Source organism: Hyla sarda, chromosome 2 (assembly GCF_029499605.1).
Source record: "Hyla sarda isolate aHylSar1 chromosome 2, aHylSar1.hap1, whole genome shotgun sequence".
NCBI lineage: Eukaryota > Metazoa > Chordata > Amphibia > Anura > Hylidae > Hyla > Hyla sarda.
In genome coordinates, this window is record NC_079190.1 from 78,566,391 (window position 1) to 78,579,828 (window position 13,438).

Below are 13,438 nucleotides of genomic sequence, written 5' to 3' on the forward strand. Positions count from 1 at the left end.
GGAGGCTCGTGACGTCACGGTCATGCCCCCTCAATGCAGGTCTATGGGAGGGGGCGTGACGGGCATGGTCGTGATGTCACGAGGGGGGCGAGGCCTTGACATCACGAGCCTCCGGTTCTGGACCTGACGCTCTAAATGAAAACCGGTTACAGCACGGAGATCGCGGAGGTCCCCAGTGGCGGGACCCCCGCGATCAGACATATTATCCCCTATCCTTTGAATAGGAGATAAGATGTCTAGGGGTGGAGTACCCAGGGGCGGACTGACACCACTCAGGGCCCCCCGACCAAATAAAGCAAGGGTCCCCAGTAAGACTCCACCCCTGGCCCCACCTCTGCTCCGCCCTATTCCCGCCCAGTATGTATATGAATATTTGCCATAGAAAGGAATAGGGGGTGCAGTGCACTTGAGGCTATGGGGTACTTTGAAGGATGGCAATGCCAATCACCTTAACTACACCAAGTGCCTTATAACACTGAACTCCTCCTTTTTGTGCCAACTTGGGATCTCTGTCTGTGATACCCAGTCCAACTTGGCTCCTGCCTCTACTCACCTTAAAGGAATACTCCGGTGGAAAACTTTTTTTTAAGAAAGTTAAACAGATTTGTAAATTACTTCTATTAAAAATTGGTAATCCTTCCAGTACCTATTAGCTGCTGTATACTACAGAAGAAATTCTCTTCTATTTGGGATTTCTTTTCTGTCACGACCACAGTACTCTCTGCTGACACCTCTGTTCATTTTTTTGGAACTGTCCAGAGAAGCATATGTTTGCTATGGGGATTTTCTCCTGCTCTGGACAGTTCCTAAAATGGACAGATGTGTCAGCAGAGAGCACTGTGGTCTTGACAGATAAGAAATCCCAAATAGAAAAGAATTTGTTCTGTAGTATATAGCTGCTAATAAGTACTGGAAGGATTATAAAATTTTAATAGAAATAATTTATATATGTATCAAACAACAGAGCATGTACGCGCACTCACCGTTCAGTGGAGACCATTGTGTGTATAAGTCCGGTAACGGGAAGCTGGATCACAGCATCAGCGCAGGAAGAATGGCACTCGGAGGCTACGCCAGCAGTTTTGCACGTACATGCGTGCCTTTTCCTGCCTCAAGTGCGTGAGGCCGGAAGAAGCACGCACTTACGTGTGAAACTGCCGGCGTAGCCTCCGAGCGCTATTCTACCTGTGCTGATGCTTTGATCCAGCTTCCCGTTACCGGACTTCTACACACAATGGTCTCCACTGAACGGTGAGTGCATGCACATGCTCTGTTTGCTACTATTAATACTTCATACTTTGTGTACGTGCACCCCGCAGGAGACATAGAGTTGGTTTGCTGAGTGTCTGCCTTTCACCGCTCACTACATGATGGCACAGTCAGATACTGTATATAACTCATATCTCTGACTGTGTCATATAGTGAGCGGTGAAAGGCAGGTAGAAAATAGCAACTAGTCCATTCATAAGCCACACACTTTTTTGCCTCTTGCTTGGGTGAGGCGGAGGCCTCTTAGATTTATTACAGAATTAGCACAGCAGCACAGAGGATTTCTGGAGAGAACTGTGGTGAGTCAGACTGTCTGCCTAACTACAGTCCCTGCCAGAAATACTCTGTGCTGCTGGGAAGCCTACTCCATCTTCTACCTGCCTTTCACCGCCCCCTGCATGACGGCACAGTCAGAGATATAAGTTATATTTCACATACACAACTTATATGTCAGACTGTGCCATTATGTAGGGAACGGTGAAAGGCAGGTAGAAGATACATACAACTGTACAATTCATAAGCCACCCACCTGGCCAGGCTAGCCTGTTTTTGGGTCCATGCAGATGTCGACTGAGAAAGCCGGCAGAGAGATCAGGGCACTTCAGCAGGGCTCTGTGTACTGAGGTCAAGCAGGGTTCTGTACACTGAGAGGGCTCCATACACTGACAACAAGCAGGGTTCTGTACACTGAGGTCAAGCAGGGATCTGCACACTGAGGACAAGCAGGGCTCTGTACACAGAGGACAAGCAGGGCTCTGTACACTGAGGACAAGCAGGGCTCTGTACACTGAGGACAAGCAGGGCTCTGTACACTGAGGACAAGCAGGGCTCTGGACACTGAGGACAAGCGGGGCTCTGTACATTGAGGACAAGCGGGGCTCTGTACACTGAGGACAAGCGGGGCTCTGTACACTGAGGACAAGCAGGGCTCTGTACACTGAGGACAAGCAGGGCTCTGTACACTGAGGACAAGCGGGGCTCTGTACACTGAGGACAAGCGGGGCTCTGTACACTGAGGACAAGCGGGGCTCTGTACACTGAGGACAAGAGGGGCTCTGTACACTGAGGACAAGCGGGGCTCTGTACACTGAGGACAAGCGGGGCTCTGTACACTGAGGACAAGCAGGGCTCTGTACACTGAGGACAAGCAGGGCTCTGCACACTGAGGACAAGCAGGACTCTGCACACTGAGGACAAGCAGGGCTCTGCACACTGAGGACAAGCAGGGCTCTGCACACTGAGGACAAGCAGGGCTCTGCACACTGAGGACAAGCAGGGCTCTGTACACTGAGAACAAGCAGGGCTCCCGAACACTGAGGACAAGCAGGGCTCCCTACACTGAGGACAAGCAGGGCTCCCGAACACTGAGGACAAGCAGGACTCCCTACACTGAGGACATGCAGGGCTCTGTAAACTGAGGACAAGCAGGGCCCCCGGACACTGAGGACAAGCAGGGCCCCCGGACACTGAGGACAAGCAGGCCGGGTGCACCGGTCTTCGGCGGCAGCAGTAAACTCTGGCACTTCCGGATGTGAAGTTCACATGACCAGGCAGCCACTGCGGTTCTCTTACAGGGCTGCCGTGGCTGTCTGGGAGATGCGACACAGCAGCCAGTGACATTGTTCCCCCCCGGCTAAAACACAGACACAGTGGTCGCGGTTCCGGGCCCAGGTGTCACGGGCTGCGGGCAATTTAGAATTTTTTTAAATTATTTAATGTGACAGGCTGCGGACAGCGCGGGCCCTTTTCCCGGCCGGGCCTTCGGACGAGGGCCGATTGGACCGGCTGGTCAGTCAGCCCCTGGTCCGAGTACCACTTTAAATTTCCTGCATCATAAAGGCTGGGTTTACACAGCGTAAAGGTTGGCAAAATTGCATTTGTAGGAATATTTGAGTGCAAAATGCAATATGTGCTGAAAATCTTACGTTGTGTGAACCCAAACCGGGGCTATTTTCCCACAGTGTTTTTACAGGTGTATTTTATTTGTAAAAATGTGTCCTCAAAATCTTGAACAAATTGTGTCCACATTTTTTACAAATGAAATTCACCTGTAAAAACACTGTGTGAACATAGCCCAAGGAGTAAGTACTTTGGTTATAGCATTTCCAACAACTGCACTGCTGTTCAATAATGTGATAAAACAGCGTTCCACTGGCATACGTAGACACGGAACTCCCTCACATAGTAATGGAACTTCTAGATATAGACTAAATGTTTTCTTATATCTTACCTGGTTATTTTTTAAGCAATGCATACTTTGTATAGGATTAAAAAATGAACTTACCTCCTATTAGCATGATACAAATAGAAAAGATTTTCTCAGTGTCTGTGTTAGCTGATACATTCCCAAAGCCAACACTGGTGAGACTGCTGAGGGCAAAGTACAAGGATGTGATATACGAGCTTCTGGAAGACGGTCCTCCCAATAACACCAAGCCAGTGCCATTGGCGGTCTCCTCACTGTAATTGTTCTGAGCAGGGATAACTCTGGTAATATTTTTTCTTCCTATGTAATAAGGAGTTTCCAAACGTCGGGCTAGTTCTTGGAGCCAACCTAAAAAGAGGATGAAAAGTAGAGGTAGAGTTCAGCTATACAACTGCAAAGGGGTTATCCAGTTGTATTATTTTTTCACTTTTGTGCCTGTGATGACAAGTTATGTCTTAAAGGGGTACTCCGGTGAAAACCTTTTTTCTTTTAAATCCACTGGTGGCAGAAAGTTAAACATATTTGTAAATTAATAGAAAAGAGTTGCCCGGACCTTCTAAGTGAGTAAATAATAAGAATACGGATAATTTAATGAGAAATATTAAATGAATGATTGTCTGGATCGTGCTTCAATGATAATAGTATAAACAGTTTAATAAGATAGGATAAATAGACTGTGGTTAGTTACTTCTCACAGGGCCCATGTGAGAAGAACATATACAATAAAAACAACCTTTAGGTAATAATGTACATGAAAAATATAAAATGACAATAATGCCAAAAATAAAGATAATGTTATGGCATGCTAATATCACTGGCATATAGTGAGTGCAGCTGGTATTTAGCCGCTGATATCTACGTGCACGCTGCACAATGTATTCAACAATAAATGACAGTTTTCAAATGAATGTTACCGGTCCTTTAGGCAGCAGCCTGAGCAGAAAGAGCTGCTTTCGCAGTGTGTGGATGGTGCCGGTACACTGCGCCCTCTGTGCAACGTCCCAGATGGTATTGGTAAGGTCCAGTGATGTCCTGGTAAGAGCGGAGGCGATTGGCGCTGGCAGGCGCCGGTGATTGCAGATCGCCGGGAGGACGTTGGCGCTGGCAGGCGCTAGAGATGGAAAGTGGAAAGTCTTCACCGCTGGTTAGATGTGATCAGGATCAAACACTGGATACGAGGAGCTCACCTCGTGTTGTCGGCGTGTGACGTCAGCTGCTGCTGGAGCCGAGTTCGTTGCACTGGAGGTAGTTGGCAATGGTGGACCGGACTGGTGTCGGACTGGATGTCCTGATGGTCTTAGTGGTTTAAAAGCGATGAACCAGCTTAGATGGATATGCTCAATATGTATGCCAGTGATCATGCCCAAGTGGACTAGACGCGTTTCAGGGTTATTTAATGTAACCCTTTCCTCAGTAGTCATAGACTACTGAGGAAAGGGTTACATTAAATAACCCTGAAACGCGTCTAGTCCACTTGGGCATGATCACTGGCATACATATTGAGCATATCCATCTAAGCTGGTTCATCGCTTTTAAACCATTAAGACCATCAGGACATCCAGTCCGACACCAGTCCGGTCCACCATTGCCAACTACCTCCAGTGCAACGAACTCGGCTCCAGCAGCAGCTGACGTCACACGCCGACAACACGAGTTGAGCTCCTCGTATCCAGTGTTTGATCCTGATCACATCTAACCAGCGGTGAGGACTTTCCACTTTCCATCTCTAGCGCCTGCCAGCGCCAACGTCCTCCCGGCGATCTGCAATCACCGGCGCCTGCCAGCGCCAATCGCCTCCGCTCTTACCAGGACATCACTGGACCTTACCAATACCATCTGGGACGTTGCACAGAGGGCGCAGTGTACCGGCACCATCCACACACTGCGAAAGCAGCTCTTTCTGCTCAGGCTGCTGCCTAAAGGACCGGTAACATTCATTTGAAAACTGTCATTTATTGTTGAATACATTGTGCAGCGTGCACGTAGATATCAGCGGCTAAATACCAGCTGCACTCACTATATGCCAGTGATATTAGCATGCCATAACATTATCTTTATTTTAGGCATTATTGTCATTTTATATTTTTCATGTACATTATTACCTAAAGGTTGTTTTTATTGTATATGTTCTTCTCACATGGGCCCTGTGAGAAGTAACTAACCACAGTCTATTTATCCTATCTTATTAAACTGTTTATACTATTATCATTGAAGCACGATACAGACAATCATTCATTTAATATTTCTCATTAAATTATCCGTATTCTTATTATTTACTCACTTAGAAGGTCCGGGCAACTCTTTTCTATTGGCTTGTCTTTTTTGTGCAATTAGGGTATAGTTGCATGCCCTAGTTTGACCTCAGTGTGTACTGTGATTGTGAGCTGCACATACACCCCCTTTTTTCTTATATTTGTAAATTACTTCTATTAAAAAATCTTAATCCTTCCTGTACTTATTAGCTGCTGAATACTACAGAGGAAATTCTTTTCTTTTTGGAATGCTCTCTGATGACATCACGAGCACAGTTCTCTCTGCTGACATTATAATAATAATAATAACACTTTATTTATTGTTGTCCTTAGTGGGATTTGAACCCAAGTCCCCAGCACTGCAAGGCAGCAGTGCTAACCACTGCGCCACCATGCTGCCCTTAGTATACATCTGCTATGCATGGTTGCTAAAATGGACAGAGATGTCAGCAGAGAGCACTGTGGTCGTGATGTCATCAGTGTTCCAAAAAGAAAGGAATTTCCACTGTAGCATTCATCAGCTAATAAGTACTGGAAGGATTAAGATTTTTTAATAGAAGTAATTTACAAATATGTTTATCTTTACTTACCTTACATGTGCGGGGTGGACTGACCTCTTTCTGTGATTTCTAGTGCCCCCAGGCTCAGCATTCCTCCGGTATCTCGAGCCGTTACCAGGATCCTGTTCAGCTCAAGACAACAGCTGATCATTGGGGTAGTGGCACGTCCAGCATGCCAGTGTCAGGGGGCTGGCTTGTCAGGAAAGACAAGAAGAAGACAAGCCCCCTGTGATCAGATATTGTCTTAAGCCGAACAGGATCTTAGGAAAGGCTCGAGACAATAGTCATCCAGAGACTGAAGGAATGCTCAACCTGGGGGGGGGGGGACACATGAAAAAAATGGGTCAATCCACCACACACATAAGGCAAGTAAAGCACTTAAGACATAACTTGGCAACACAGGCAAGTGGATAATCCCTTTATGACATATAAAACAGAGGTTACTGACCCAATCCTAGGGCCCACCAACAGTCCAGTATTTACATTTTTCACTGTTCTATTCCAGTGGAGTAACTTAAAAAATGCAGAATATTGGTGGGCCTTGAGGACTGAGTTGGGGACCACTGATATAAAATACTTGGGCATACAATATTGACTGATGTCTAAAAAACTAGACTATCCTGCATTGTAGTCTCAATATTAGGATTTACTATCTACTATGATAATTGACAAAACTCAAGGAGTTACGCTAAACAGCTGTAGGCCAGGTGTAATGCGCAAAGTACCAAGTCTGCATATTGTAACACCACAAAGAAATAAACCTTGGACCCTGTTCAGATAAGCCTGGTGAGTGCCATCTCTTTATTTCTTCCAATTTGGATTGCACCTGTCTACCTTCCATGGAGTGTAGCACCCCAGATAGGTAGGACTCCCTGTAGATAGTTACTCTCTATAGTAGTAGAAGCCCCTTTAGGTAGTAACAGCATCAGTCCCCTTTAGGTAATATTAACAGCAGCCCTCATTAGGTAGTAGTAATAGTGCAAGCCCCCTTTAGATAGTAACAGCAGCAGTTCCCTTTAGGTAATAATAAAAGCAGCCCCCTTTATGTAGTAGTAATAGCAGAAGCCCCCTTTAAGTAGTAACAGCAGCAGTCCCCTTTAGGTAGTAGTAACAGCAGAAGCCCCCTTTAAGTAGTAACAGAGCAGTCCTCTTTAGGTGAAAAATAGCAGCCCCCTTTAGGTAATAATAACAGCAGCAGTCACTTTAGGTAGTAGTAATAGTAAAGGCCCTATTAAGATAGTAACAGCAGCAGTCCCCTTCAGGTAATAATAACAGCAGCCCCCTTTAGGTAGTAGTAATAGCAGAAGCCCCCTTTAGGTAGTAACAGCAGCAGTCCCCTTTAGATAATAGTAATCTAAAGGGGACTTTAGAGGTCGACTGACACGCCCCCTCCATTCAGCTTTATGGGAGAGACGGGGATGCACGAACGCTGCATCTCCGCCTCTCCCATAGAGATACATGAAGGGGGTGTCTTGGCCGCAGCGTCATGCTGTGGCCGACATGCCTCTTGCACAGGGAGAGCAGCGGCAGAGCCGGTGCCCTGTACAGGAGATTGCTGGGGGTCCGACCGTCGGATAGGGGATAAGTGTTCTATGGCTGCAGTACTCCTTTAAGGTAGTAGTAATAGCAGAATCCCCCTTTAGGTAGTAACAGCAGCAGTGCCCTTTAGGAAGTAGTAATAGTAGAAGCCCCCTTTAGGTAATAGCAGCAGCCCCCCTCCCCTTAGGTATGTAGACAGACAGGCAGTTTTCCTCCTTAACAACCCCCTCCTCTTCCTCCTTCTATTTTTAGTAGAGTAGGTTTCATGTAGAAATTAAACAAAAAAAGAAACTCACCTTACCAACGCACCCACGCATAACCGTTCCGTCTGCGTTCAGGCCGCACACAAAATCTATGCCGGCAACGCAATGATATGACGTCATGGCGCCGCCGGCGGTGTGATGGACATTGCTTGCATTCTCCTAACAGGCACTGGAGTGCATGGCGGGGCTTGGAGCCTTTAGCTTTTAGCTTCGCCACTCTGCGGCCGCTGTACACAATGTCTTGACACTAAAGTCAGGACCTTGTGTGCTAGTGTGAGTAAGCGGCCGTCGGATGGCCGGGCACGAGTAATCCAAAGTGCAGATAAAAGCTGACCGGCACTGCCTTGCAATCATTATGAGTAAACAGTGCTGGTGGAAATTATAGTTCAATCTATTTCTGGGTCACCTCCATAATGGGAAAACCATGTGAAGGGACCTGTCTACCTACTGAACTATCTACCTAATGAGAGGGATGGACCTAACTACTCATCGCCCACATATCTACCCACTCTACTGTGTAGGACACTAAGAGGGTTATTATTACTGCATAGAGCACTATAGATGCTGAGAAAGTGCAGAGTCTAAAATGTTTGTCTGGTAGGTTCTGTGGAGAAAAGAGTTGTGGCTGGAAGAAATCATCATGACGGTCTGGGCTGGATAGAGAAGAAAAAGGAAATCGAATGACTCCGATTAGAGAAGACGTCACCAGATGTAACTGTATGTAATCCTGTATGGTCTGCAGAGCCTGTGTACAGCTGATATCTATCACTATATGGTAACTGAATGGGGGTAATATTTTCTCCTTGTATACTTGTATTATGGGTAATATTGGCCTCAGTGTACAGGATTTGGTCAGTGACAGTATGATGAATATGTATGGTGATATTATTCCTCCTTGTATACTGGTATTATTGGTAATATTGGTCTCAGTATACAGGATTTAGTCAGTTACAGTGAGATAGTAATATTTCCTTTCCTAATTATACTATTGTTACTTGGTAAATGTATGACTAATTTAGATGTATACAGTAATATAATAGTGTACAAGTGTACAGTAAAGGGGTAAATCTGGGCATGGCTGCCAGTGGCTGACGCAATGCTGTGGGTCTGGTATGCAATTGTTTTCTGGGCTGGTTTTCATCCCCAGTCCAGCCCTGCTGCCACCCAACCAATGTCCATCTTCTTGTGAAACTCCAAAATTATATCAGGCCTATTAGTCAGAAGTTTTAACTACAGCATCTCTGTTACTCACTATGTTTATTATGGGATGGAATAAATATTAATAAAAATGCATGATATAAATGCATAATATAAACATGCATATGCAATATCAAGAATATATGTATATCCACAAAGACAACAGTTGGAAAAAACAAAACAAAATGATAAGACCTCCAGATTTCTCCAGATTTCACTCAATCTCCCTGATGAAGCTATTCATGGGAAAAGTGTGTTGTGTGTGGTTGGTGTCTGACAACATGCAGTGTTTGTTTCAGGCTTTTCTATGTTTTACAGATAGATTATGTATTATTTTTGTAACCAGAAATTTTGCCTGGATTTGATTTCCCTGGGGACACTTATTACCTTATATAGTTATATCCTCACTCTGTGCTTGATTATATTTTTGCATATATCTGGTTGAGATTTCTGACATACTTTGGATTCTGGGAGTATTGCCATCTCCTTGTCTCTTTTTTGTCTGTTGTCTGTGTGAAGATATTGGGCTCAAAAAAGGCCTCACATAATATGTGTATATTAGTATGTACCAATAGTAGACCTTGCTTAACCCCTTAAGGACGGACCCATTTTTTACCTCAATGACAAGGCTCTTTTGTTTGACATGTGTCTCTTTAAATGGTTATAACTTTAGAACGCTTTTTCTGAGCAGAGGGATTTTGAGATAGTTTTTACGTGACATATTGTAATTTATATAATTGGTGCATTTTTGTTGGCACATGCAGCATTTTTTGTGAAAAACTGGAAAATTTCAGTTTTTTTTAATGGTGTACACTGTGCGGTAAAAGTGATGTTATATTTATTCTGTGGGTCGGTACGATTATGGTGATACCCATTTAATATAACTTTCTATGTTCTTGTTCATTTTCTGAGCAAAATTCTTTTCCTGCCATTCATTTTCCAACAGCCGTAACTTTTTTATTTTTCTTCCGACGCCATTGAGTAAGGGCTTATTTTTTGCGGGATGAGCTGTACTTTTTAATGGTATCATTTGTGCGATATGTGCTACCATTTGATCTTTTTTATTACGCTATTTGTACCAAAATTGGCTAATTTTGTGCTTTTTTGTAGTTTTTTTTACATCGTTCACTGTGCGGTATAATTTACATTATAGTTTTATAGTACGTCATTACAGACGTAGCAATACCTATTATGTATATGATTTGTGTTTTTGATCTTTATGGTGATAATACAGAGCTTTTATTGGTATAGGGCATTTTTTTTTTTTTTACACTTCATACTTTTATTGAAGAACTTTTTATTTTATTTTTTACACTTTTTACAGGTTATACATTTGTACTGCAGCACAGTATGACCCGATCAGCTGCACACTGTACATCCTGTGCGGTCCAGCCTGTGGCTGGATCTCACAGGCTTCTGTAGCACGTAGACAGGAGGTCACGATCTGACCTCCTGCTGCCATAGCAATCAACGTATAGCAATCATCGTATCGCAGCGCTGCTGTGAGGTGGAATTTTGCAACCCATGCAAACGTGCGACCCTCCCCTCAGTTCTCCAAAGTTTTCCAAAGCTAGAGCTGGGAGGAGCGAAGTCAGAGCCCGGAGGTCGCATGTCTGCATGAGAGAAATAAGCTACGCCCCTCATCTCCCCCTCTCGGAAGACGCAGGTCTGCATGGGACAAGAAGCCAGAGCAGGGGGAGAGAGGACGTACACAGCTCCCTCAGCTCCCCTCCCCCTGCTCTGTCTTCGTAGGATGCAGAACTGCACAGGGAGGACGCAAGTTTCCACAGAGAAAATAAGCCAGAGAAGGGGGAGAGAGGACATACACAGCTCCTCATCTCCCCTCCCTAATGACTTCTATATGTGAAGAGGGACATACTGCATCGGCTGGGGATAAGGGGGGGAGGGGGACATCACAGACTGGGGATGGTTTCTATGTGTGAAAGGGGAGGGGGGGGAGGGGAAATGACTCCTGAATGACACATGCTGGGAGTTGTAGTTGTAGTCCTGTACAAACCCCATGCATTTCTATGTCCTCTTCATGGGGCTAATGAACACCCATGAAAAAACAGAAACCAGTCCGTGCAGTTCATCCTCCCCTTTGCAGCCCAAGGAAACCTGCGTTATACACAGCACACTAATATATATACAGCGTTATACACAGCACACTATTATATACAGTGGGGATCAAAAGTTTGGGCACCCCAGATACAAATTTGTATTAATGTGCATAAAGAAGCCAAGGAAAGATGGAAAAATCTCCAAAAGGCATCAAATTACAGATCAGACATTCTTATAATATATCAACAAAAGTTAGATTTTATTTCCATCATTTACACTTTCAAAATAACAGAAAACAAAAAAAATGGTGCCTGCAAAAGTTTGGGCACCCTGCAGAGTTAATATCTTGTACTGCCCCCTTTGTCAAGTATCACAGCTTGTAAACGCTTTTTGTATCCACCCAAGAGTCTTTCAATTCTTGTTTGAGGTATCTTTGCCCATTCTTCCTTACAAAAGTCTTCCAGTTCTTTGAGATTTCTTGGCTGTCTGTCACGCACAGCTCTTTTAAGGTCTATCCATAGATTTTCAATTATGTTGAGGTCAGGAGATTGTGAAGGCCATGGCAAAACCTTCAGTTTACGCCTCTTGATGTAATCCCTAGTGGATTTTGAGGTGTGTTTATGATCATTATCCATTTGTAGAAGCCATCCTTGCTTTAACTTCAGCTTTTTCACAGATGGCATCAAGTTAGCATCCAATATTTGCTGAAATTTTATTGAATCCATTTTTCCTTCTACTCGTGAGATGTTCCCTGTGCCACTGGCTGCAATACAACCCCAAAGCATGATTGATCCACCCCCATGCTTAACAGTTGGACAGAGGTTCTTTTCATTAAATTCTGTTCCCCTTCTTCTCCAAAAGTACCTTTGCTCATTCCGGCCAAAAAGTTCAATTTTAACCTCATCGGTCCACAGAACTTGTTTCCAAAATGCATCAGGCTTGTCTATATGTTCTTTGCAAAGTTCAAACGCTGATTTTTGTGGTGAGGACGCAGAAGAGGTTTTCTTCTGATGACTCTTCCATGAAGACCATATTTGTACAAGTATTTCTTTATAGTGGAATAGTGTACCACTTTCTGGAGGTATTGTGCAGTCAAACGTGGGGTTTGAATTGTTTTTCTCACAATCCTGCAAGCTGTTCTGTCTGATATTTTTCTTGGTCTTCCAGATCTTGCTTCAACTTCCAGTGTTCCTGATGATTGCCATTTCTTAATTACATTCTGAACAGAGGATATTGACATCTGAAAACATTTTGCTATCTTTTTATAGCCTTCTCCAGCTTTGTGAGCGTCAACTATTTTCTTTTAAAGATTTCTAGACAACTGCTTAGAAGAACCCATGGTGCTGATTGTTGGGGCAAGGTCAGATGAGTCTGGGCATTTAAAACTTTTGAGATTGACATCACCTGGTCTTCCCAAATAATGATTGAGAACAATTCATGACACTGGCAGGTCTCAGCTTTGCAAAGGGGGCAGTGCATGCTATTAATTCTGCAGGGTGCCCAAACTTTTGCAGACACCATTTTTTTTTTCTGTTACTTTGAAAGTGTTAATGATGGAAATAAAATCTAACTTTTGTTGACATATTATAAGAATGTCTAATCTGTAATTTGATGCCTTTTGGAGATTTTTCCATCTTTCCTTGGCTTCCTTATGCATATTAAAACAAATTTTTACCTGGGGTGCCCAAACTTTTGATCCCCACTATATATACAGCGTTATACACAGCACTCTAATATATATCTATATATATATTTATATATACAGCTTTATACACAGCACACTAATATAACTCAGCCCTGGTTGGGATACAATGGCATACACACACAAAAGGGACTACAACTCCCAGCATATGTCATTCAGGAGTCTTCAGTCTGTGGTATAACACCAGCATGCTGCCTCTGTAGTCTCCTGGGGGTTGTAGTTCACCACAAGTCTACAGGACATACACAACAGGGACTACAAATCCTAGCATGTTGTGTCAGGAGTCTTCAGTCTGTGGTATAACACCAGCAGCTGCCTCTGTAGTCTCCTGGGGGTTGTAGTTCACCAACACCTCTATTGTCTCTCAGTAGTCCCCTGGTGGTTGTATT

At 44.2% G+C, this 13,438-nt stretch overlaps 1 protein-coding gene and 1 long non-coding RNA gene across 7 annotated transcripts in view; one reads left to right on the forward strand and one right to left on the reverse strand.

The window, feature by feature from the left end:
- Positions 1-13,438, forward strand: part of LOC130358655 (uncharacterized) — a 56,797-nt gene that overhangs the window by 35,308 nt on the left and 8,051 nt on the right. The window lies entirely within an intron of this gene.
- Positions 1-13,438, reverse strand: part of KCNH3 (potassium voltage-gated channel subfamily H member 3) — a 96,101-nt gene that overhangs the window by 31,450 nt on the left and 51,213 nt on the right. For all 6 annotated transcript variants that reach the window (XM_056562192.1, XM_056562190.1, XM_056562191.1 and 3 more), the window contains exon 9: positions 3,554-3,823. In XM_056562192.1, the coding sequence (XP_056418167.1) occupies positions 3,554-3,823 (270 nt within the window). The remainder of the gene's footprint in view (positions 1-3,553; positions 3,824-13,438) is intronic.